This window comes from Tasmannia lanceolata, unplaced genomic scaffold (genome assembly GCF_043159265.1).
Source record: "Tasmannia lanceolata isolate RefF3 unplaced genomic scaffold, GAP_Taslan_0.1 ptg000044l, whole genome shotgun sequence".
In the NCBI taxonomy this organism is placed as follows: Eukaryota; Viridiplantae; Streptophyta; class Magnoliopsida; order Canellales; family Winteraceae; genus Tasmannia; species Tasmannia lanceolata.
The window spans coordinates 22,306,507-22,333,971 of NW_027518721.1; the positions used below are offsets into that span (position 1 = coordinate 22,306,507).

Sequence of the window (27,465 nt, forward strand, 5' to 3'; positions counted from 1 at the left end):
GTGGCCAACCGGTTCGGTTCTCGGTTCTCGGTTCATTTTTTTTCGGTTCTCGGTTCTCGGTTCCATGAACCGTAAGAACCGAACCGAACCGTAGTACACAGTAGGACCGAACCGAACCGGACCGAAAATAATCAGTTCGGTCCGGTTCGGTTCTTCGGTTCTAATGGCTAATTATTAATTATTAATTATTAATTATTAATTATTAATTATAATTTATAAAAACTTTTAATTAAAGTTATAATATAAGTTACTTTCTTATTATAAGAATAGTATTAACTATTACTTATTAATATTATAAGTAATTTATATTATTATTAAGTATATATATAATAGAATATAAAAATATTATATTCAAAGTTCGGTTCTTCGGTTCCGGAACCGAACCGAGAACATTAGACCCGGAACCGAACCGAAATTTTTCGGTTCTTCATCAGTGGAACCGAACCGGACCAAAAATATTTTTTTACAGTTCGGTTCCGGTTCGGTTCTTCGGTTCCGGTTCGGTTCTTCGGTTCTGGTTCGGTTCTGGCCACCCCTACTTTCAATAATAGACATTTTCAGTAACTAAAAAGACACTTTCAACAACTTAAACAGATTTCAACCAATTTCAACCAAAATTTCAAACACATTTCAAACAATAGCTACAGATTTCAAACACTATTTTATCCCATTGCAACCAGTAAAACATATTACACAAATTTCAACAACTAATACTGCTTTTAATCACTATATCAACCAGTACATCAAATAGAAACAGATTTCAACTACTGTTTCAACACATTTCTTACACTTCAACCACTACTGAAGAAGATAGTTTCACCTTCAATGTTTCAACAACTGGGAATAGTTTAACATAGAATAAGGTTTACCTCAATATTTCAATAATTGAGAATAGTTTCACATAGAATAAGGTTTACCTGCATAGATCTACGAATCCATAGAATAAGGTTTACCTCCATAGATCTACAAATCCACATACAATTTTTCACAACCATTAAATAAGGCTTACCTCAAAGCAACTTATTTACCTCACCACTACACAGGTGAAAATGAAAAATGGAGAGAAAGAAAGAGTAGTGGTTGAAGGAAAGAGAGTAGAGGTTGCAATCACCACACACAACACTCTCCAACAAACGCCTTTAATGTGAGAAAAAATGAAGAAAAAAGACTACAAGTTGAAGAAGATGGTATCTTTGTGGTAGGTGGAAAGGAAAGTACGTGGGGAAGAAGGCAAGGGATTAAAAAATTATTTTTTAGTGCTGATATGACCACTGTCAGTGGCAATGGACGGGAGGGCGAAATGGGTCTTGAAATTTTAATGAACAGTGAAAAGTACTTCAAGTTGGTCGTTTTGAACTCTCAACTTCTTAGGTATCAATTTTAACACCCCAGATTTTGTTGGAAATACCAACTCGGTGCGTAGAAGAATATTACATCATCTTTCTCAAAAACTTTCATTATTCCCAAGATCTCAAATACAACAACTACGTTTAGAGGGTTTACATAAATTAAGTCTAACTTATTACATCTTAATTCAAGACATGGTTGATACATATTTAAAACATATTTGTCCTTTATAACAGTTCTGCATTCAACTCTAGCATTCCTCATCTCTCATCTATACTTCACCTGGGGGTTGTAACAATAAAACAAGAAAAAAGGGGTGAGCTCAAATAGCCCAGTAGGGTATAAACAACAAGTGATGTAGAATTGTCAAGCTCATAAGAACATGATATTTTGCAGATAGGACATCTCACATTATAAACATGGAAAGAAAGAATAAGCACAACATACTTTCCAAACGTATAGAGAAAACTTACAGAACTGATATCAAGAATTATATATATAGACTTCATTAAGCATAGATGCTATCATTTATAGCCATATCTCGGCCCATTCATAGCCATACCTCGGCTCATAATCCTCTAGATTTACACTCTCTAGAGTCGTCTTTACCCACGTGCACATGGAGGACTATAACGCGTCCACCCGTCATCATATCATAACTCAGTCCATATTCATAATTAGGGTATCACAAGATAAACCCTAAACATAAACACATCTCACGGAAACAAGTTTCGAGGATACAAAATAGAATTATAGCTTTATCAGTAAAATCATTTATCTGAAAGGAATGGGGTCTAAAAGAAATGATCCCCCTTGGATTCTCATCAGTTGTGGATCTTAGAAGGATAGAAACTCTTATAGCAATTGCGTATAAAGAGAATCAAAGAATATGAAATATTCACATCCAGTATATCAAAAGATAATCAATGGAGAAAACTCTTACATATATCAAAAGAAAATCAATAGACGAAAACCCTTACATCAAATATAGCAAAAGAGAATTAGACGATAAGAAACCCTTACATATAGCAAAAGGGAATCAATGGAAGAAAAACCCTTACAACCCTTACCTATAGTTTTCCGGTCACAGGTTTGTTTGAGCTTACACCTTGGAGTGGATAACCTGTAAATATATTCTAATTTAATCAAATTCATGTTTTAAGGCAGTGTCTTTTCTGTCCAGGTAATGTCCATCTATGTCCAAAATAATGTTCCCTGTGTTTAGTGTTCTTTCTATTAAAATTTTAAAATCATGGGGCCCAGCATACACTATTCATATAGACCCCACATGTTACTATTCATGTGGACCCCATATGTTACTATTCATGTGGACCCCATATGTTACTATTCATGTGGACCCCACATGTTACTATTCATATGGACCACACATGTTACTATTCATGTGGACCCCACAGGTTACTATGCTCAGCAGTTCACCATTCTTTGGTTTAGTTTATTTCTTGGCTACTATGCTCAGCAGTTTGCCTTTCTTTGATTAAAGTTTGATTTACGGTTACTATGCTAGCATTTCACCGTTCAAATAAGATAGGCTACTATGCTCAGCAATTCGCCTTTCTTTGATTAAAGTTTACTTTACGGTTACTATGCTAGCATTTAACCGTTCAAATAAGATAGGCTACTATGCTCAGCAGTTCGCCTTTCTTTGATTAAAGTTTACTTTACGGTTACTATGCTAGCATTTCACCGTTCAAATAAGATGGGCTACTATGCTCAGCAGTTCGCCTTTCTTTGATTAAAGTTTACATTACGGTTACTATGCTAGCATTTCACCGTTCAAATAAGATGATAAAACTTGCATAATCTATAGCGAGTTATCGCCTCTTATGCATGCTTTATCCTAATATTTACATAGGTGGTAGAACCAACCATATTACCCATAATAAATACTTTAACTATCTATATGAAAGACTTACCTTGGTAGTGATGAAGTGGATTTCCTTTTCCTTCTCTTCTCTCTCTGAATTTTTAGCTCTACTAGGGTTTGTCGAAATAACAAAATGAGAGCCGCTATTTATAGATACTATATTATTAAATTCACAACTACCCTCTTAAATGCTTCTCTTAAATGCTTTTAAAAATATAGGAATAGTAAATGTATAAATAAATGAATAGTAAAGGCTGCTTGAATAGTAACAGGATGATTAATATTATTTAATTATTATTTTCGTCGGTGAAGCGCAACTACTCATTAATGATATTGGTTGTCGAGTGACCCGCTTAACCAATGAGTTAATGAAAGTGGTTGCGGTGTGTCCTTCTGGTAGTGGTTCCCACTAGTGATGGGTCCCGCTGGCGTTGGGTTCCGCTAATTGTGGGTCCTGCTTGTTGTGGGGCCCGCTGATGTGGGACCCGCTGATGTGGGACCCGCTTGTGTGGGGCCCGCTGATGTGGGACCCACTGTTGGTGGGACCCGCTTGTGAATAGTACTCGGTGGGTCCTACTGTGAATAGTAATTTTGAATAGTTTATTTCAATAGTGAACTTGCATAGTAATCTTACGTAGTATTTCTGCATAGTAATCTTGCATAGTGACTATTGTGACTAGTAATTATGAATAGTGACTATTGGTAATTTTTAATATGTGTAAGTATCTAATCATTTTTAGTTGACATCTGGGATGGTGGTTTAGTGGTAGGAAGCCGTTCAATCCTCGCTCAACGTTGGGTTCGAATCGCGTACGCCCCATTATGCCAGATGTCCTCATGCCCGATTAACTCGGGGAAAAATGAGTAATGACCGATGATTACCCACCTATGAGGCCATTTATTTATTTATTTGTATATATATATATATATATATTTTTTTTACCGGTTATTACATCAATAGTCCAAAAAAGAGCTTTTTTTAGGTCATTAGCCCAAAGGTCTATGATAAAGGTTATTGATACATTTAAAAAAAAAAAAGAAAAAAATGATAAAGAAACGAGTGCCATTATCAAACAAGGCAACTTGACAATTTATCTGTTTTTTCATCTAATCATCCTTTCGTAGCCACTGGTCTGATGGCTAAGATTATTTGGTTGGATTTCCGATAGATTAACAACTTTTACCATCTCTAATTAGTGAAATCATCTAGCGGACCATATCTCATACTGTCAAGACTCATAACGATGATCCAAACCGTCCATCCATGCAACTTATGCACACACATGTAAATTTTCACCGTATCGAGTCCTTTCAATCTTACTGCCACGTGTACGTTGACGATGGGTGACCAAACCGTTTCTTTTCAAAGCAGTCCAAGTGCCAGCATAGACACGTGACAGCCAGCTGGCCACGAGCTTAATACCTCAGCATGCCACTGCAATGCCCCCAAGTTTACAGTTGGGAAAAAAAGAGGGCCATTATAAATTCGCACCCGATGTAAAATAATTCGCACCCCTCTAACGTGAAAAACAGTCGAGTCTGCCACATAATTCACGCTAAAGGGTGCGAATTATCCTACAGCGGATACGAATTTATCATCTCCCACAAAAAAAATGGGTTAGTAAAAAAAAAAAAAAGAAGCAGACATGCGCCGTTTATGCTAACGTGCGCGTGAGGGGTGTAGCTATAGCAGGAGGTGGGGTTGAAAGCAGTTGAGATTTAAGAGGGAAAGGTCTGAGAAGTGTGACGGGAAGGGTTTTGTTTTTGTGACCACTGACTTTGACTGTTAAATCTCATAACATAAAACAAACAAAAATATTATTTGGGTTTGTCCCAAATCTCATCTCCCCTTTTCATCTCATCTTTCTCTTTCCATTTCTAGGGTTTTTGTTTTCCTCCTCATACACCAGAAAAGAGAGAGTGGTGGATTTTCAGAACTCTTTGATTTCTCTTCTCACACTTTCAGGTACATTTGAAGCTTTCTGGGTTTTGTTTCTTTGAGTTCAGAAGCTCTGAATCTGTTAATGCCCAAGAAAAACCTTTCTGATGGAAAAGTTTTTGTTTAGAATTTTTTTACTTTCCATGATATAGAGGGAAATTATTTTACTATGGTTAATTTGGAGGGATATTAACCATATTATCATAAATTTTAGGGATCTCCAAGTCAAAGTTGAATAGGGCTGGTTCAAGTTTTATCTTTTTTCATGTGTTTAAAAAAGTAGTAAATTTTAGAAATATTTTACTTTCTAAACTTTTCCAGAAAAATACTGGAATCCAAACAGGGCTTAAGGAAACACAATTTTATCTGAAAACTGTTTCTTTTCTCTTTCTGAAGAGCTGAGCTCTGATCATTTTAACTTGAGGAGTTGCTGCATTTTTGTATGGTATATGTGGTTTTGTTTGATTGCCTGGACATTAGTGTAGGAGAGCGGCGTAGTTAGCTGAGGATTCAACACTTTGCTTTTGAAATTTTTATTGATAGAAATTAAAGAAGTACAAGAGGAGGACATGGCACTTTGCCTCTGAAACCCAACCAAAATACTAAACAACTCCACAACAGAACCACACTACAATATAAAGTACTTATCCAACACAAACGTTAGGAATGCCGAGACGATCACATCTAATCGCCCCTCTAGTGGACTCCTGGGAGATCCAACCATTGATGACATGGAAAAGATACAGGAATTGGATAAAGAACTCAAACACGTGTTCGACATAAAGTACCTTGGCGTTTTATGATACATTTTTCGAATTGAGGTTGCTAGATCTCATCTTGGTGTTTCACTATCACAGAGGAAATATGTTCTAGATCTCCTTACAGAGATAGGCAATCTTCGAGTGAAACAAATTGATAGTCCTTTGGAATCCAATCATAGGATATCACTAGAAGATGATAAACTAATTGATAATCTAGGTAAATATCAAGAATTGTGGGCAAGTAGATATACCTTACCATCACCAGGTCTGATCTTATTTACACTTTTAGTGTGGTCAGTGTAGACACCTGATTTTGTACTCACCGCTATCAAACATTGTCTAGCACTCCGATTATAAGCTGTATTTTTCGTAATTGAAGAGGGGGGTTAATGTCCTATGAGACCTAATGACATTCCTAGGAATAATTTTTCAAAAAAAAAAAAAAAAAAAAAAAAAAAAAAAAAAAAAAATCCAAAAAACCCCTTTCGAATCTCGCAAGATTTTTAACAATGACAAAAAAGGCATACAGGTGTTCAATCGGACTGCCCTCTGTCCGATTGGGCTCCACTGATCATGGGCGGTGTGTCCGATCAAATGCCATTGGCCATGGTCGGCATCCACCGGTTGCTTCCCCTGTTCTGTCCAAGACAACATGTAATTGACTAAATGCCGCCGACTGACCTGAAAAGTTGCGCAAAATCTAAATGTCCGATCGGACATCGGTGCGTCATAGGTAATTTATTAAGTTAGAAAAGCAAGAAACAGTGTGTGGCGGCTAGATCTAATGCAAAAATTGAATGCCGGGCGATGACAATAGCAAGTTGTGAGTTGTTCTCGTTGAAGGATTTACTTTTGACTTGGTTGTTTCTTTACATTATTCAATGCCTGCATCCTATGACTATCAAGCTGCTATCCATATAGCCTCTAACCCATTGTTTCATGAAAGAACCAAGCATATAGAGGTAGACTAAGGTAGACTGTCATCATTTGTGCTGGAAAAAGTAGAATCCTGCATTATCTCTACTCCTTACATTTGGTCACCAGATCAATTAGCAGATGTATTTACCAAAGTGCTTATGATAAGTCAGCATAAGATTCTTTCCAGCTGGGAATGATTGACATCTATTCCTCAGCTTGAGAGGGAGTGTTGAAGGCATCACATTAGGTTCCTTTTATACAACTTAATCTGCCATTTTTGTCCTTTTTTTGAAAGAAGTCTGTCATTTTGTCCTTTTCCCTATTGAATGGTAATAATGTAATTTCTCCATCTTAAGTAGTTAATAAAAGGAGAGGATTCCCACATTAGGTTCCGTTTATACAACTTACTCTGCCATTTTGTCCTTTTTTTTTTGAAATAGGTCTGCATTTTGTCCTTTTCCCTTTAACCAGTCCTTTTTATTTTCTTCTCTTCTTTTGCTTCTATTTCTTCTGTATTTATTCACATCGTCCTCATAGTTCGACTGGTTTGGTAACCCTTCAAGAAGTGTTTTCTCCAAACTTCCTAATATTAGTTTGTTTCTCTGCCTTCATGGTGATGTGAAAGGCATCTTCAAGGCCAATAATCCGAGTAGCTAATTCACAGCGGATGCTGGATCTTAAGCCCATTCTTGAGTCTAGATAGGATTTGAGCAGGAGTTTTAGCAGTCCCACATCTAATGGCAAGTTCCTCAAATTTCTGCATATAATTCATCGCTCAGACTTCCTTCTAAAGAGTCAGTCTTATAAATCTATAGGAAGGCGCTTGTGTTTCAATTTAGGCTTAATTTCTTCCACAGAGTAAGTGGAGGGATTACAACTCTTTGAATGTCCATCTCAACATTTCTCCACCAAATCTCTCTTGTGCCCATTTATTTGTATGAGTGTTCACAATGTAATTTTGGGTATGGTTAAGTGTTGGTATCACTTGGTGATTTTCCTCTCTAACCGGATTGTTCATTTGGCTGGTTGGTCAAAACTTGATTAGCCACTTCATCACATCGAGTAGAGTTCATGTGCAACTGTTCCTCTAAACAACTAACTCTCTATTACCTTAACATATACAATCATCTTGATCCCTTTCTATCCAATCCCTTTCAATCCAACTCTCTTTATAATTCCTCCTACTTCTAGTAGCCATTGAACCTAGGCTCTGATACCAAATGTGATGTAGGATAAGAGGAATCTCAAATATCTTCAATTCTCAGGTAAAAAAAGCCACAAAAATGATGAATTTCTGAGTTTACTCTGCATTGATACTCTTACAAAAACCCTTTAATGAAGCAGCAATATCTCTTAAAGCATTCAATCGATTGGTAGATTTAGGAATTTGACAAAAAGAAAGTAGATTTAGATAATACCTTGGAGAAGATAGAATCGTGAAGATAGATAATTGAGGGCCTCACACATCTGGAGCCTAAGGCATCACACCTTAAGGTTGATTGACCATCACACCACAATCGAACGAGAAGAATTTTTTTTTTCCCAAAGCAAAAGCTTCTTCGGTATAATCTCACAATATGTAAACAAAAGGAGAGAGAGAGAGAGAGAGAGAGAGAGAGAGAGAGAGAGTTCACTTTGGACTAGAATACCCTTCACTCAACTCAACTCAACTCAACTCAACAAAGCCTTTTTCCCAAACTAGTTGGGGTCGGCTAAATGAATACCCTTCACTCAACCTAAGAAAAAAAAACACAGAGCCCCCCCCCCCCCCCTTTTCTTCCTCAACTTAAATCACTTGTGACTTTATATGATACTTTCAAAATACCCAAATTACCCCTCCACTTAAAACTTAGTTTAAAACAATCTATTTATATTTCTACCTCCCACATGAGGCCCATCTCTTCGACGAAGCTACATACTAAGGCCTGGGGTTGACTGGATTGACATGGGATGCCCTGAAAATGACCATTTTACCTTCCTTTTCTTTTGTCTACGTTTATAAACTTTAAACTGATCCCCATCAGATAATTGAAAATGGAAAGTTACTTTGTTTATTTTCTTTAACTGACTAGAAGGTGCACACGATATTCCATTTGGATTTATATGACTCCTTTCTGTGTTTTTGTTTTTTCTCTTGGATATACAGTTATGGTGAGATGACTTGGCATTGTAATTATTTCTATTTCATCTCTCCTGATTAAGGTATGTAGATTGGCAACATGCATTATCCATCTTAAGAATGGGTTCAGAAGATTTGGAAGAGGTTTAAAGGTGATGCAGCAAGCTTGAATCATGGGCAATGGAGGGGTGGATACTCCTACGAAGACTCCTAAACAGGTCTGCATGTGCAAACCCAATTTCTAATATGCAGAAAAGGGTAGTTTCATTTAACTGTATTGAGAAGCTTTCTTTTATTCTTTCTGCAGGAGCATCCTCCTCCTAGCAGTCCTGCCGCAGTATATCCTGATTGGGCTTCCTTCCAGGTAAGAAGAGTTTTATATTTGCCTTTTCTTCTTCTTCTGAATGGTAAGAGTTTTATATTTGCTTGCATGGAATTTTTTTATCAATCCTATGTCATATTGTATATTTACCTGTAGGCATATTATAACTCTGCTGGAACACCTCCTATTCCCCCACCTGGGTATTTTCATTCTTCCCTGCCATCCAGCCCTCAAGGTCATCCATACATGTGGGGTCAGGTATCTTTGCGTGGGTTTCACGTCTATATGTTTTAAGTTTTTGTCTGGGCTTTGTGGTCAATTATGTTCCATTTTTATCTGGATTGGAACATTCTATTGTTCTGCCTGTTCCGTTGTTCTGTTTCAGAAGAACTTTGGGAGAGAGCACATAAAATGACCAAAAAGGTGGTTTTCAACCTCGGTATAAAGTCTTGGGGAACCAAAAAAAATAAACCCTAAATGCGACCAGAAGAGGGTTTCTTGATGGATTTTAAATCTCCTGCTTGACCGAGAGGGGTGAAATACCTTAAATCCCCCTCCTTTTCATTTAAAAACCCTAATGAAAATGTGCAAAATTTGGAAAAGATAAGTTGTGACAGTAACTCGCACTGTTTTTTGTCGGTTCCGGATGTAATTTCTGAATCACCCCATTGCAGTCGGAATTTCTGGATTTTATTCCAGAAGTCCAATCAGAATATCTCATGCATATTTCTGTTCCTAATTCCCTTTCCCGGAATGGAACGGAATTGACAACTAAGTGAGTGGATATGCCATAAGCTCTTTGCCTATAATTTGTGAGCATCTCTAATATTATTGTTCCTGCAGCACATAATGCCTCCATATGGGACGCCTCCTCCATATGTTCCTATGTATCCCCATGGAGGACTATATTCTCATCTATCCATTCCACCGGTATTTTGCTGCTACTCTTGTGTACTTTCTTGTTTGGATCTAAGACTTCCATTTGTTGGAGATTTACTTCTGTGTAATAGGATTCACGCATTATATTTTTCTGCCTAATATGTGTGTTTCATACTTTTTTGTCAGGGATCTCGTCCATATGCCCCTTACGCAATGCCTTCACCAAACGGGACTGCCGAAGTTACAGTGAGTGTTAGCTTCTACATTTGGGTACTTTTGAACATCATGTTGATTCTCAGCCCTCAAAGGAATAAATTTTTTTGTGGCTCTGCAAAATATTTGAAATTATCTTTAGGAGATTGAATTATTTCCTTGTTCAATATCAAGGCTGCGTCACTATCTGGTAAATTGTTATTAATTGTTTTTCAAAGTTTACCAAAACAATGTTCTTAAGACCTTTAGGGGCCGTTTGGATACGCGGACTTTAGAATCTAGGATTATAAAATCCAGATTTTAGCTTGAAATTTGTGTTTCGATAGCTAAAAGCTTGGATTTTATAATCCGCAGCCCATAAGAAAAAATGGTTTTGAAAATCTTTCTCGCAACCCAAGATTTCTAAATCCGGGATTCAAAAAGCTACAGCTGGTCTCCTCCTCCTCCTTTCCTCTCTCTCTCTCTCTCTCTCTCTCTCTCTCTCTCTCTCTCATATTTCCAAAACCATGGAAATTATGGTATGTTATCCGAACAGCCTATTTTAAAATCCAAGATTGAATAATCATGCTTTCATCAATCCTAGATTTTGTAAAAATCCAAAATTTTAAAATGACGTTATCCAAATGGCCCCATGTAAAACAAGGGCATTCTTTTGATTTTCTATCAGCCATCATCTAGAAATGAAAGTTTTGCATACTGAAGCATAGTTTCAGGTTGCTGTACCTGGTAGCGCTGAACTAGAGGATAAGTCCAAAGTTAGGAAAAAGAGTACTCTAAAGAAATCCGAAGGAAGCTTAGGCAGACTGACTATGCTTACAGGCAATGGTAATGAGATGGAAAAACCGTCTGTAGTGTATGCCAATGGTGTTTTGTCACAAAGGTAAGCTAATCCAGGCTTTGTAGACTTTCTAGTGCAATTTTGGCATGCTGGAACAGTGTTCATGCTTAAACTAATATGCAGTGAGAGTGGAAACGAAGGTTCGAGTGAAGGAAGCGGTGCCAATTCCCAAAATGTATGTAACGTCTAACCTATTGTTTTTATTTACCTATTTTGCTTCTATTCTATATTGGGATGCTTAAGGATTTCATGTAGACTGATGCACTTCGAAAAACCACCATTATGTAGGGGTGCAACTCAGGTCGGGTTCAACCTGAAAAAGAAAAAGTCGGGTTCGGAATGAGGGCTTGGGCAACCCGACCCTAGTGAAACCCAACATTTTTAATCATTTTTTTTTTGCTAAGCTTAAAAACTCGGGTTGGGTCGGGTTCGGGTCAATGTTACCGGCATTGTTTTGAAAATCTTACGATTTACGGTTCAATTTACGATTCGATTTATGATTCTTAGGCAAAACGATTTGAATCCCATGATGAATCTTAATTTGTATGAATCTTACGATTTTTTATTGAATCTTACGATTCGATCGTAAATCGTACGATTCATACGATTTATGCGATTTATCCAAATTAAGTTTTGTATAAAAGAAAATATGTCTTTCTTTCAAAAAACCTCATTTCCTTTCTACATTACAAGAAGCCTTTGAAATCCCTCTCATTAGAAGGAAGAAGATTGAGGAGGATTAGGACATCCAACAAATCGAACCAATCGAGCACAGAGCATTTGTTGAGGGCATTACTCTCATCGAGGTGGGAGTCGACGTGGGAGGCTACCATAATAAGGACAACATCGATTCCCGTCTTTTATGATTGATATTTCTCATTTGATGTTTGAGACTTTGAGAATTGATATGATCATGTGCCTTTTTTTAAAGATTATTAACCAAAATTCATGGTTTTGGATGAGAATTAGATGATTAGTATGTGTCAAGTTTGTCAACAAACAATTTGTATTACGATATTGAATGCTTATCATGGTAGTTTCTGTTTGAATTAATGAATTTGGATGAAAAATGAATAATTGGCTATTTTTATTCTTTAATTTATTTATAATTTTTTATTATACATATTTTTTTATATTTTTGAATGAATCTTACGATTTACGATACGATTTACAATCTGATACGATTCAACCCCAATTACGATTTACGATTCGATTCCGATTTTCAAAACATTGGTTACCGGGGTCGCCCATCCACCCTCCGGCCTGCGATCTAGGATCGCTGACCCGAAACGTGGGTCATTTGCTATCTGGATCACCAAAATTGGTGACTTAGGCAACCCGCGGGAAGTGGAGAAATGCATAGAGAGAGGGAACACTTCGGTGAACTAGAAAGAGAGTTGCACAATAGTTTATTCGTTTTTTTTTTTTTTGAATGATACAATAGTTTATTAATTTGTTAATGTTTTTTATGTTTTTATTTCAGAACTGGGTAGTTATTTTGTGTTTGCTTTCATTTAAGATTGGGAATGCAATGTTTGTTGGTACTTAATTTAGTGACATTTGGAGATCTTCAAATTTTATATATTATGGATGGGATTGGAACTGGAATTTTCATTTTGAATGTATATGAATGGGATACACGAGGCTTTTGGTTTTGTCCCGCAAGTAGGGGTGGACATGGTTCGGTTCGGTTCGGTTCTGGGATAAACCCAGAACCGAACCACCAACGGTCGGTTCCCAGGTTCTGGAACCAGAACCGAACCAGGTGAACCTGGAACCGAACCAGAACCAGAACCGAATTTAATCGGTTCGGTTCTGGTTCTGCAACAGTAACAAAAAGAGACCATGTCACTTAGACAATGTAGACTTGTAGTCTTGCTGCAGTTATCATTTGTAATAGTAATACAGTTTAGAGATTTTATACTGTGTATGGCAGCACAAGCATGTGCTAGGCAAAATAAATAGTGGGGCACACATTATTTGGGTGATCTAAACCGTTCATTTGTTGGACCATGATGTAGATAGGGTGTGCCACTGTGCCTAGAATATCTTTTTTTTAAAAGATTCTATTGAGTTGTTTTAGCAGTTCACACTTCACAGTTTATATGTGCCCCCCGTAGGATGATAGTAACCATTGATCCGTGCAGGTTTTTATACTCTTCCGTCAATTTTAAAACCCCACAGATCGAAGGGCTAGGAACATCCTGTGGAGAAGATTTTTTGGGCACACCCTATCTACATCATGGCCTTACAAATGAATGGTTTGGATCACCTAAAAATGGGGCCCAATTGTTTTTGGGGCTGCATGTGCCTGCACAGACGTCCACCATATAATTTATCTGCAATTTAATAGTGTCGGAAGTGCCATTATCAGAATAAGTGTGTGCGGCATCATTTGAAACGGCCCCCAAAACCAAAGGAACAAAATCCGTGTTGTTTAGTTAGACATATTGAAACCAAATTAACCTGAAATACATCCTCATGGCTCATACTAAGCACTTAGACATATTGAAAGAGACCATGTCATTGAAAGGTTAAAAAGGTTAAAAGAGACCAACCATGTCAAATGCCACATTTATACAAATACAAACCTATTAGAATTCAAGAGATAAGCCATGTATATCTAAACCACCTTCAGGTTTGATTAATGTACAAACCTGTTAAAGAATAGAAACCAACCATGTAAAATAGTCAATGACCAACCAAAGGCCACCTTTATACAAATACAAACCTGTTAGAATTCAAGAGACCAACCATACAAATACAAACCTGTGAGAAGTACAACAAAATCCAAACCATCCAATTTCCAAACCACTTAAGACCCAAAAATAAAACAAGATACAACACCACCACCTCTTCTCCACCTAAAAGAATAGTCAAGACTCAAGATATAGTCACAACCCAACATAGCATCTAAAGTCTAAACATCCCAAGCCATCAAACTTCAAACTTCAAAGTTGAAACTTGAAACCACAAAAAGATATAACATGCACATGATCAAATCGAAAAGAGGGAAAAATAAAAAGAAAGTCCATCCAATCCTCCAATGTCCAAGCTCACACTTCTTTGCATCATTTTTTCCTCGGATCCATAGATATTCTGAAAAAATAACATAAATTTAGTATATTAGTATCTGAATAATAAATTAAATATTGCAAGATAAACTTTCTGAAGCAATAAAATTATTTAAATTTAGTTATGTTGAAGCCATTTACCATAAAAAACATGAGTGAAGTGGCATTTCGACTTTCAAGGTCAATCCAAAGAAAATTCCGTACTATCAACTGCAAAGGTATAATATAAATCAAATTTTGATGAAAATGAAAATTTTTGTGAGCTTCCTACAATTAATTATAACATAATAATTGAGTTAACATTAAAAAAAAATGTTACCTAATTCAAATTCTTCAAGTTCATCTAGCTTTTCTTCTATTTCAATAGGGAGTGGCGAAGCCCGTAACCAATCCTGTCCACAAATCAAGCACTCCACTAACTTAGGGGTTAGAGAACTGCGAAACTGATCAAGAATACGACCTCTGGTGCTGAAAGCAGACTCCGAGGCAACAGTGGATACGGGAATAGCTAGAACATCTCTTGCTATTTGGGAAAGAATTTTGTATCTAGAACTATTCACTTTCCACCAATTCAATATTTCAAATTTTGGGTCTTGAGTTTCACATCCTTCCTCTAAGTATCTATCCACCTCAGACTTAGCATCCTCACTCTCCTCTTCTTTTAAGAATGCAACAAACTCTGAGTCAACAAACTCCGATTCAACAACCTCCATGTCATTTACATTCTAAACTGTACTAGTAGTGGGCAGTGAGGAAATAGATTTGTAATGCACAAAAAGACGATGTAATGCTCCACCTACTCTATTAGTGAGTGCACTAACCTTATCCGAAGTATAAAGTCTAGAATAACAAAATTTAACATACTTCAATTTAAATCGAGGATCCAACACCACAGCAAGCAATAACATCATGTTTACTTTATCAATGTTTCCCCAATACTTATCAAATTTTTCCTTCATTTTGAAAGCCATATTGCTCAAAAAAACATCTTCACTTTTCAACAACTCATACAACTGACGTTCAATTTTAAAAACTTCATGAAAGTATGAGTTAGATGTAACATGCAAAGATCCAGATAATCGTAGAGTAGCCTCGTAGAAAGTTTTCAAAAAATGAGTCAACACTCGAGCATTATCCCAATCTTCAAAAGTAGGAGACCCATCTTTCAACTCTGTCACAAAAAGTACATCTTCATCTTCAAGCCTTTCAAAAGCTTTTCTAAATTTCAATGCAGTTTCCAACATAAGATAAGTAGAGTTCCATACTAGTTGGGACATCTAGGCAAAGAGAACTCTTACATGTGATTCTCTCTTTCTCCACACAAGACTTGAATCTTCCCAATCTAGATGGAGAACTCCTAATGACCTTACTGCCCCACGAATTCGAGAAATCGATTCGATGACCTCATTTATCCCATCTTTGACAATCAAATTTAGTATGTGTGCACAACATCTCATGTGAAAGAACTCACCATCTAAAATGAAACCATTTCTATTAGAAATTTTTTTCTTCAAATATCCAACAGCTGTATCGTTTGAACTTGCATTATCTACTGTAATTGTGCACACCTTTTCTATACCTCATTGTATCATGCATGACTCGACAGCTTGTCCTATTGCCTCACCCTTATGACTAGAAATGATACAAAAGTTTATTATTCTCTTATGCAATTTCCAATCATGATCAATGAAATGGGCTGTAAGGCACATATAGGAAAGATTTTGTAAAGAAGTCCATGCATCTGTTGTCAGGGAAACTCTTTGGTTTGTTTTATGCAACAAGTCCTTCATTTTTTTTTTCTCACTGGCATACAATGCCAAACAACCTCTAGCCACTGTTCGACGGCCAACTAACTTAAATCTAGGTTGCATGACACTACAAAAATACCGGAAACCCTCTCGTTCCACAAACCTAAAAGGCAATTCATCAATTATGATCATCCTAGTGAGTGCCTCTCTACACAATTCTTGATCGAATTTCCATGCAACAAGACTACTATCTCCTCCCTCTTGTGACACTGATTGATATGAGGAAAGAAGCTTTTGCCTCTTGTCTTGAAAATTGGGATACTTAGGACAATTTCTAAAATGCTTCCATAATGTACTAGTCCCATAACTACTACTATATGTATAAGCACTTTTGCAATAATTACATATTGCCTTTTCAGGTTTCCCCTCTTCCGTATTCAGGACTTTAGTAAAGTGCACCCACACCTCAGATATAATAGCCTTTTTTTAGTGGGGCATACCTTTGTAGATTGAGAGCTGACTTCCTCAGTAGGATTTGAACCTCCACCAACTTCGGCATTAGGATTGTAGGTGTCTCCCATACTTGACATCTAATAAGAAATAAAAACAATAAAAAAATTAATATCCCATACATGGGTACTACATAGTACATACAATGCTAGACAGTCGGTGTATGATCAATTTACCAATATGTGCACATTTTTTTCTGCAAGCATCACTTATAAAACCCTAAACTAGGATTAATAATGGTGTGACCTCAACACAAAACCCTTTTAGATTAGATGCAAAAGGGTTTGCAAAAGGCCCTGTTTTAGATTAGGTAATTTAACGGGTTGTGCGAAGTTGGTTCTGGAAGAAGATCGTATTAAATGGGGAGAGGAGACCATGTGGTCACTGGCACCAGTGTCAATAATCCAAGAATGCGGATTTGAAGAAGTAGAACAACAAATGGACGTACCTGCAACGTGTCATAGGCTGTGCATTACCCCCATTAAGCATTGAGAAGATTTTGCTATATTGCTCGAGCGTGAATGAAGCCATAACCAAGTAATGATGATTGATAAAATGATCAATATTCAAATAAGATTCAACGGAAGTGCGCTTGAGACTACGAAAAAGCGTGCCGTAAATGAGTCCGGAACGACGAGAATACGTCTTAATCTCCAGCCAAGTTGTCGAATATTGGTGTTGCCCGTCAAAACTGGATGATGAAGCGATCACCGAAGGAGACGATGAAATGACCATTAATGATGATGAAGCGATCACCAAGGAGATGATGGAATGACCGTCAATGTTGATCAATCGATAAACAAAGAGTAATGAGATCTCTTGGATGAGCAGCAGCGGATTGGCAATGCGTGACCAAAAGAAAAAGGAGATGGGCTGCACCTATCAAGATTGCAACATCAAGTACTGGATGTACCAATATGAGGATTAGCCGTGACACACCCAAGAAGGGAGAGGACGATGTGAATGAGAGGCAAGATTGAGAAAAAAAGAAGAGGTCAGGAGCTTTGTCACTCTGATACCATGAGAAATTTTGGATGGATTGTTTCTTCTTGAATTTTATGCCTATGTAAAACTATACAATACAATGTGTAGAAGAAGAAATTGATATCCTGAAACAAACAGGGCCTTTTGCAAACCCTTTTAAGAAATAAAAGGGCTTCAATGTTTTAAAAATCAAAGAAAAAAAGGGGGATTTCAATCAGTTCTCAAAATCAAAACAAAAATTAAAGGTAGTATCATTAATCGGTTCTCAAAATCCAAAGAAAACAAATAGGGTTTCAATCGGTTATCAAAATACAAAGAAAACAAAATAGGGTTTCAATCGGTTCTCCTAAATCCTAATGCAAAGGAAAAAAATGGGGTTTCAGTAGGTTTTGCAAATCCAAAGAAAAAAAGGGCTTCAATCGGAGGAAATGTAAGAAGAAAGAAAAATGAAGAAATTGACACATACCTTCCTCTTCTTCTTCTTCTTCTTCTTCGTCTTCACCACGCCGGTCGGACGGACGGAGGTGGGTGGAGGCGCAGCAGAAAGTCGAAAACTGGAAAGGGATGGGTTTTGCAAAAAAACAAATATAGGGTTTTCTTTTGTCTAACACTCTAACTTAATTTCTTTTGAATAATATTAGCCTCAAAATTGATATCAACAACCCCCTTTTTGGTTAAAGAATTAACAAATTCTTAGCCTAAAAAATGATATCAACACCCCCTTTTTGTTAATACTAAAAAATGATAAATGAAGTGCCGGTTCGGTTCGGTTCTCAGTTCCTGGTCCCCAGACCAGAACCGAACCGAAATCCATCGGTTCCCAGTTCTGGGAACCAGAACCGAACCATCATTTTGCAGAACCGAACCGAACCGAAGCAGCCGGTTCGGTTCGGTTCTTCGGTTAAAACCGGAACCATGTCCACCCCTACCCGCAAGCCGAAATAGCGAACTGACTTAGCCTACCTTCATCGTACCTCGTACCGGGATACCATCGTACCCCGTTCCCGTTCCTGTACCGCGTACCAGAACGAACCGTGTTCAAGGTAACCTTTGTTCAGGTTGGAAAAGGAAGGGGTTCCCCAGGTCGGATCAAGATGAACCTCCTCGGATTGGAACTCAGGTCGGGTAAGGTTCAGGTTGAGTAAATGGTTCCTCAGGTCGGGTTTGGGTTGGCCTCAACCCGACCCAACCCGACCCGAGTTGCATCCCTACCGTTATGTGGCTTTTGAGGGAAAAAACTATCGACTGATGGGTTGGGAGTGGTGCAGATAATTAAATTTTATTTAAGCTTGGGCCTGTACAATCGCTCAAACTTATCTGCTTCTGGCATATGTTGGTTTATAACACAGTGACATATTGTGGTTAGATACTTAGACCTACTTAATCCACATCAGCTTTCTCATACTAGTGTATTTGCTTTAAAATATTTGCAATTACAGTTTACTAACAGTTTTCCACTTCTTTGGAATTTCCTTCTGATGTGATTGAATCATTTTGGAAACTTTTTGTGATTGCTTTGGAAACTTTACTTCTTGTGGTCGAATCTTGTAAATTGAAATAATTAATTCATTTACTCACAGAGTTCGGAGCAAACGCTATCCTGCGAACACGGTTCAGGGAGTGGTATGTTTTAGTATTTGAGATTGACCTGCCTATTCATTTCTTTGCTTTGAGGTTAAATATTGGCCTTCTTGAAAGTATTAATCTGGATATCACTTGTTTGGATGGCAGCTGGTGCATCCCGGAATGGGGTTACACAAGCTTCCCCAACCCAGACCATGGTGAACCAAACTATGCCAATGATGGCCATCCCACTAAACAGCATTACTGGTCCTACAACGAACCTTAACATTGGCATGGACTTCTGGGGAGGGCCCACTGCATCCTCTACACGAGGCAAGGTCCCTGTTGTACGGCCTACAGGAGCCATAGTTCCCACCAATCTTATGGATTTGCGGGATGGTGTTCCTTCAGATCTCTGGCTACAGGTTTTTCCTCTCTTTGATTTGTTTGCCTCCCTCTGCCTTATGTTTCTGAGACTTTTCCTTTCTGGAACTCAGGATGAAAGAGAGCTTAAGAGGCAAAGAAGAAAACAATCTAACAGGGAATCAGCTCGCCGTTCAAGGCTGAGGAAGCAGGTTAGAAGCATATAAGTACAATTACCATTAGTTCTCTTCCATTGTTAGGAGTCCGCAATTTGTTCTACTTGTAGTGTTCCATGTACGTACTTTACTGCTATTATAATTGTGGTCGCAGGTATCCAATCATGGATGTTGCACACATAGGTGAGGATTTATTTTTTTGCTAGTGTGCATGGGCATGGATGAACCTTGGTACATAATTCAAATTGGCGTGGCTAGAATTGAAAATCAAATAGAGAAAACAGCAAAAGTAGTGATCAAAGATAATGAATAAACGTTCAAGACTTTTGGTGGCAATACTCTTCCATTTCTCCTCTTGCACCCACATGTTTTGGTGGTAACATTTCATGTATTCTTCTTGCTTCTTGAGATGGACACATTTCATGTACTTCCTAGGGACATATACATGCGTGCCATGGATGGTGCACTAGGTGTGGATTACTGGATTTGTTTATGTGCTAGTGTGTAATTGGCATGCGTGGCACTTGGCACATAATGCAAGTTTACAGGTGCTAGATTTGAAAATCAAGTAGAGAAATTAAAGAAAACAGCTAGAATAGTGATCAAAGATTACAGATAATGAGTAAGAGCTCCTGGATTCTTCAATTATCAAAACATAACATTAGAAGAGCTAGAAATCCCTCGCAACATAATATAAATGCGCTATAAACATAATATTGTGGCAGACTCGTTGATCAGGCTCATAAATAAAGGTATTAATTCTGGGATGATTGAAGGGTTGGCGGTTGGGCAGAATGGCATTAAGGTCTCGCACTTACAATTCGCAGATGATACATTATTATTTTGCTCCTCCCTTGTTCGGCATGTCCTTAATTTGAAATCTATTCTTAGATGCTATGAGTTGTTTACTGGTCAAAGAACTCATTTCCACAAGTCTACTATTTGCGCTGAACGTTGAGCCTCATGTAGCAGCGGGTCAAGCTAATATATTGGGCTGTCAATTGGATCGGCTTCCATCGACCTATTTGGGTCTGCCCCTTGGTCTGAATAAACAAAAAACACCTTCATGGGACCCTATTGTTGAAAGAATTGAAAGAAGATTGAACCCTTGGAAACAAAAATTAGTTTCTAAGGGAGGTGGACTCACCCTCATTAAGGCGGTTTTAGCTAACATCCCCATCTATCAGCTCTCTACGTTTAAGTGCCCTATAAGTATTGTGAAACGCATTGAACAAATCCAGCGCAGATTTCTTTGGGGTGGCAGTGATACTAAAAAGGGCATTCCTTTGGTAAAGTGGAAGCATTTTTGTAAAACCATAAAAGGGGGTGGCCTTGGCATTAGAAGAATTAGAGAGATGAACTCGGTCCTGTTGGGGAAGTGGTTATGGAGATTCAGAGAAGAGCATTCTCATTTGTGGGTTAAAGTCATACTCAGCATTTATGGTGCTAAGATTAGACATTGGGAATCTGACGATCCTTATAAGAAGAAAGGGGCTATTGTTTGGAGAGATATTCTGAAAGTATCTCATCGCTTCAGATTGGGTACGCGATTTAGAGTGTATAAGCGTGATTGCATTAGTTTCTGGCATGATCTGTGGTGCTCGGTTTCCCTTTTGAAGGACTTGTTTCCGGATTTATTTCTTGTGGTAGAACCTAAGGATATCATGGTTAGGGACTGCTTTGAAAGAGTAGAGGACAACATAGTATGGCAACCTAGATTTAGAAGGAACTTTTTAGACAGGGAGTTGGATTCCTTGGTGAGGCTATTTGAATTATTAGATTCATGTTAAATTAAACGTGTGGGGGGCGGGGGCGGGGGCAATTTGAGAATATGGATCTGGGACTCTACTGGGGTTTTCTCTGTCAAATCCTTTTATCATCATCTAGTGCCTTCACCTATTTCCTCCCTTGAAGCCAAAGTGTGGAAGATCCAGGTTCCTCCTCGTGTGCCTATTTAGCCGGGCGGTTTGCAGAGGCCGGATTCAGACGATCGATTTCTTGCGCAAAGGGGAATGTGGTTGATAGATCATTGTTCCTTGTGCATCCAGTCAGGTGAATCCATAGACCACTTATTCCCCATTCATTGCAGGGTGGCTACCGTGGTTTGGGGATGTATTTTATCCAGATTTGGCATATCATGTGTTTTCCCTTCAAAATTTTCTGAGTTGGTGCAAAATTGGGCGGGAAATCTATGGGAAAAAAAAGGAAAAGTTTTGTGGAACCTATGCTTGTTAGGTTCCTATGGATAGAGAGAAACACTAGAATCTTTGAGGGCAAAGCCAAATCTTCCTCACTTCCTCTATATCAAAGTCATTGCTTCTATCATAGCGTGGGCTTGATCCATCCCTATGTTCCAATTTGTCTCGGCTTACAAGCTTTGGAAAGGATGGAAGGAGGTGTGTACAAGTAGGGAAATTCGCCCGAATATCAATCAATCTTGAAAATGCCCTCCAGTAGGCATTGTGAAACCTAATTTTGATGGCTCTAGCATAGGCAATCTTGGCCCTGCAGGCATCAATGGATTGTTGAGGGATTCTTGTGGTAGAGTCCTTTGGGCTCTTTTGGGACCCATAGGTCACACGGATGCTAGTGGAGTTGAAGTTAGAGCGGTTCATCAGGGGTTAAAGATTTTAGACCAAGCTCTATTGGATTCCACGATTGTATAGAGAGACTCTCTAAACACAATTCGACAGTGGCTTAGAGGATCAGTTGTACCCCCTTGGAGATTTGCGAGTCTTTTTTATGAGATCCAAGATCGTATCGATGGAGCTTCCATTATCTTTAATCATGCTAGGCGATCTGCTAATAGTGAAGCTGACAAACTAGCAAGGGATATGGTTGCAAGATCGGGTTTAGAGATGCTTGACTTCTTGCCCCCTTGATAGATTTTTCCTTTTTGTTCTTGTAACCTTTTTCCTTTCTGTTCTCCTTCGGGGTGGACCTCCTCGGTCTTCTCCCAATTAATGATATTTACTATTAAAAAAATACTATATAAGCTACCATAAAATTTGCTTTAAATCTCTACCCTTCATTAACATCTAATCTAGCCCTTCATTATAGCTTAACTGGCCCTATCCTAATTGAGGTAAGGACTTCTAAACTTGAATTAAAAACTAAATTAATTAATATGGTTACTAATTTCATCACTTTTTAGTCCTGAACTGAAGGTGAAATCTTGAAAAATAAAATTAGCGATTGTTGGGCCCAAAGAGATCTTTCAATTAAGATATAAATTTGCTTAAATGGTTGCTGAGTACAAATTTATGCCCTTTGGATGGTCAGGATATGTATACTTGTCTTGACTTGTAGTTTGCCTTGCATCAGAACTTATGCATTACATGCCTCATGCTTAGAATGTGAGGGTAGCTTCTACCATTCAATATATATATATATATATATATATATATATATATATGAGGAAAAGGATTGTACGCTCGACCGTACCTAAGGTTAGGTACTGTAGAGTGCCAAATCACATGGGTCCCACATTTTTTTTGGTCATCTAAACCATTCATTTGCAAGGCCCCATCATAGATAGGGTGTGTACAAAAAATCAGCACCATTGAATCATCCTAACCCCTCCAAAACTGGAGGGCAAAATGGGCAGATTTGTGGACAAACAGTGTCTGTCCATTTTGACCTCCACAAATGGATGGGTTAGGATGATCCTATGGAGCTGATTTTTGGTATGCACCCTATCTATGATGGGGCCTTGCAAATGAATGGTTTAGATGACCCAAAAAAATGTGGGACCCATGTGATTTGGCACTCTACCGTACCTAACCTTAGGTACGGTCGAGCGTACAATCCTTTTCCTCTCTCTCTCTCTCTATATATATATATATATATATATATATAAAATATGTGAGGGTAGCTTCAATAAAGAATATAGGTATGTATTTGATGCTGTGTTGATTGACACTCCATCTATTTCATGTGAATTAGGGGTGTTCATTATTCGGTTATAACCGAACTGAACCGAATTGGTTTGGTCGGTTCGGTTCGGTTTTGATTATTTTTTTTTTGGAAATTCGGTTATTCGGTTTCGATTATCTAAAAAAAAAATTCGGTTAACCGAATAACCGAAATTATGATAAAAACCATTATTTTTTCAAAAAAAGTGTTATATGGGCACTTCGTAGGATAATCAAAACCGTCTATTTGATTAATCACAACTTAATTAGGTTGTGCTCAAAAAATCATTTCGATAGGATGATCTTAGCCCTCCGACCCAAACTGAGATTTTGCTTTTTCCCTCTTTTTCTCCCACTATTCGGTTATTCGGTTATAACCGAATTTTTAATCGATTCGGTTTTGGTTCGGTTTTTAGAAATTTCGGTTATCAAAATTTGATAATTGATTCGGTTATCAAATTTCGGCCTATTCGGTTCGGTTATAGCCGAACGAACACCCCTATTGTGAATCATGTATGTGTGCTCCCATTGATTTTATCTCTTTGTAATTGGGTAAGATATATAATCAGATAATTGCCATTAAAAAATATAGGGAGAATTATTAAAAAAATGCAAAGTTTTGTCTAAATTGTGAATAAAGAGTAGTAATTTGAAATTTATAAAAAAAGTGCTGTCAGGTGAGAGAAGATGGCTTTTAGGACAAATATACCCCTCCTACTTCTTTTTTCCCTCCACCTTTTTGCACCTATCCCTATGCACTTATTATCTTCTCACCTACCACCTTCTTCTTCCTCAAGGATTTTCTAACGTGGAAAACTCCATGGAAGGGTTTTGAAGGTTGCCATTTACAACAGGGTTTCGTATTCACGAGGGTTTATTCATGATAAACTTATCGAAGCAGTGTTACAAAATGCAGAGAAAATGGATTTTGAGCTTAAAACTGAATTTTGTTGTTTTCCCCATTTTCAAGATAAATCCATTTTCTTTGCATTTTTGGATTCTAAAACATCAAACCAAGCTTCAATTTATGGTTCTCTGCATGACACTAAGATCACAACCTATATCCCCATTATCCTTGGAATTATTACTCAATTTGAAGATAAAAATCCTTGGAATTATCCCTGTTCTACTGGCTTCCGTCGGAAGTCCGAACATAACTTCGGATTTCCGAATGGAAGCCAGTATACGTAACCAAATTACTGGTTCCATTCGGAAGTCCGAAGGTTTGTTCGGACTTTCGAGTCAGACTTCCGAACAAACGTTCGGACTTCCGACGGAAGGCAGTAGATTTGGTTCCCTATTGGTTTCGGGGTATAAGATGTGGTTCCCTAGTGGTTCCGGGGTATAAAATGTGGTTCCCTAGTGGTTCCGAGGTATAAGATGTGGTTCCCTAGTGGTTCCGAGGTATTAAATGTAGTTCCCTAGTGGTTCTGGGGTATAAGATGTGGTTCCCTCGTGGTTTCAGACTATAAAATGTGGTTCCCTAGTGGTTCCGAGGTAGAAAATGTGGTTCCCTAGTGGTTCAAGGGTAGAAAATGTGGTTTCCTAGTGGTTCCGGGGTAGAAAATGTGGTTAGAATGAATGGATCCCATAGGATGATCTGAACCATTAGGATTATAGAGGGTTAGAATGAATGGATCCCATAAAAACAGCCTTAACAAATCAGAGGGTTATGATCATCCTGTAGAGAAGATTTTATGGCACCACATGAAAGGGCCCAGGAAGTAAATGGTTTAGATCACTCAAATAAGCAGGGCCCACTATATTTTTTTCCCTCCGATCCTCCGTATGGGCCGGGTTGACCTGCGGGTCACTCGAATTTTTGTCGTATTTTTTAAGATTTTTTTTTTGTATAGGAATTTGCTAGCCACCTTCGCCGAGGCCACTTGTCGGCTTGTGGCACATCCTTTGATGCAAAGATTGGCAGAAGTAACATGGGTTCAAAGGTGGCTACCAAAAACATAATAGCAAAAAATAGTAATCATTACGAATTTGTGGCAGAAGTTCTAAGTTTTAAATAAAAAATTACGGAAAAATGGAAGCAAAGTAGTAAAATTAGAAAAAAATACCGAAAGGATGTACTAACATATGACAATTACCGAACTGCAAAGTTTGACTGCCTTTCGTCGGAAGTCCGAACAAACCTTCGGACTTCCGAATGGAACCAGTAATTTGGTTACGTATACTGGCTTCCATTCGGAAGTCCGAAGTTTTGTTCGGACTTCCGACGGAAGCTAGGAGAATAGGGATAATTCCAAGGATTTTTATCTTCAAATTGAGTAATAGTTCCAAGGATAATAGGGATATACGTTGTGATCTTAGTGTCATGCGGGCAGCCATAAATTGAAGCTTGGTTTTGATGTTTTAGAATAAAAAAATGCAAAGAAAATGGATTTATCTTGAAAATGGGGAAAACAACAAAATTCAGTTTTAAGCTCAAAATCCATTTTCTTTGCATTTTGTAACACTGCTTCGATAAGTTTATCATGAATAAACCCTCGTGAATACGAAACCCTGTTGTAAATGGCAACCTTCAAAACCCTTCCATGGAGTTTTCCACGTTAGAAAAGCCTTGAGGAAGAAGGTGGTAGGTGAGAAGGTAATAAGTGCATAGGGATAGGTGCAAAAAGGTGGAGGGAAAAAAGAGGTAGGAGGGGTATATTTGTCCTAAAAGCCGTCTTCTCTCACCTAACAACACCTTTTTTATAAATTTCAAATCACTACTCTTTATTCACAATTTAGACAAAAACTTTGCATTTTTTTAATAATTTTTCCAAAAATATATATAATCAGATAGATGGCTGTATGAGTCTAGTTTCTAAACCTTTTGTCCATAGGTTGGTCCCTTTACGAGGAAAACCCATCCTTGAGGGAAGCAAAAATTAGGTGACGAGTAGGCAATATTAATAGGCCATGATAGCATACTTTAGCAAACATATTTATCCATATATGTACATATTGGATTTTGATAAGACCTTTTCTTCATCATTTTAATTTTATTTATGACCTATGATTTGAAATCAGGCTGAGTGTGAAGAACTGGTCAAGCGTGTGGAAACTCTGAAAGAGGAGAATAGTTCTCTCAGCACAGAGTTAGATCATATCCACGAGGAATGTGAGAAACTGGCAATGGAAAATGCTTCTCTCGCTGTAAGTTTTTGAACTGTGATTCTTACCTTCTGATCTTCTCTCTCTTGATCTCCACTATCCATTTATTAAGCTTACATGCTTGTTCATGTATTCATTAGAAATTCCAAATTTTGTGCTCAATCTTTCCTTTGCTCTTTCAATTCTCCCTTAACTGGGTTTGTATTAAAGTTTGTAAATGGCTGTTTCAAAAAAACAAAAAACATTGTGCATGGTGTGGGATCTGTGCAGGCAAGACTTGAGAAACACCAGGGTGTGGAGTCAAGAAAGGATGATGTTCAGATTAAACAAGAAGCCAAGTAAAATAGACCTAATGAAGAGAGCTTATTGAAAGGCAGGTAGTGTATTTAACACCCCAAAGTAGTTTTCTCTTAAGAGTCTGATTTCTGCTGATGCTGATGTATCCTCTGTCTCGTTATTCTTTTTTGTGCGCGAGTAAGAGGACTAATTAGGGTTAGGTGTAATGGGGAATAGAGGTGGCTGCAAAAGTTTTACTAACAGAAGGTCCTATAAGGATATTGTACTAGTATAGAAATCTAAATATGAAGTTCTATATAGGAATGTAGCCCACTACAGTATTTACTTTTGTGTCTATGTTAACTGGGCTTCAAAGAAAAAATGAACATAATTTTTGTAGAGGTGGGTTTTCACCGTTAGGCACCTAGTGGTTCACATTCCTAAGATTGTCGTGACTGAGATTAGGAAAGATTGTGAGTCTCAAATTCTGTAACTTTTTTTTTTCTATTCCTATCTCATTACATAGTT

At 37.8% G+C, this 27,465-nt stretch overlaps 1 protein-coding gene across 4 annotated transcripts; it reads left to right on the forward strand.

Moving 5' to 3' along the window:
- Positions 1-4,954: 4,954 nt before the first annotated feature.
- LOC143863831 (bZIP transcription factor 1-B-like) lies at positions 4,955-27,465 on the forward strand. 4 transcript variants are annotated; one of them, XR_013240997.1, is made up of 14 exons: positions 4,955-5,198; positions 9,053-9,187; positions 9,277-9,333; positions 9,448-9,549; positions 10,135-10,221; positions 10,357-10,416; positions 11,097-11,263; positions 11,345-11,396; positions 19,118-19,160; positions 19,269-19,525; positions 19,598-19,675; positions 19,794-19,822; positions 26,578-26,703; positions 26,932-27,465. XR_013240997.1 is itself a non-coding variant. In XM_077374610.1 (13 exons), the coding sequence occupies exons 2-13, from the start codon at positions 9,143-9,145 to the stop codon at positions 27,001-27,003; spliced, it is 1,146 nt and encodes a 381-aa protein (XP_077230725.1). In that variant the 5' UTR covers positions 4,958-5,198; positions 8,997-9,142; the 3' UTR covers positions 27,004-27,465. The 4 variants fall into 4 exon arrangements, 3 of the variants coding, with proteins under 3 accessions (XP_077230725.1, XP_077230724.1, XP_077230726.1); XM_077374610.1 differs by lacking the exon at positions 19,794-19,822 and having other exon boundaries at positions 4,958-5,198; positions 8,997-9,187; XM_077374609.1 differs by lacking the exon at positions 19,794-19,822 and having other exon boundaries at positions 4,958-5,198.

Bases quoted from the DNA above. Each gene is read 5' to 3' on its own strand.
- LOC143863831 (XM_077374610.1), top strand. From the start codon at position 9,143: ATGGGCAATGGAGGGGTGGATACTCCTACGAAGACTCCTAAACAG. The intron at 11,397-19,117 runs GTATGTAACGTC...ATTTACTCACAG, and splicing joins GCGGTGCCAATTCCCAAAAT to AGTTCGGAGCAAACGCTATC. The intron at 19,676-26,577 runs GTTAGAAGCATA...ATTTGAAATCAG, and splicing joins GTTCAAGGCTGAGGAAGCAG to GCTGAGTGTGAAGAACTGGT.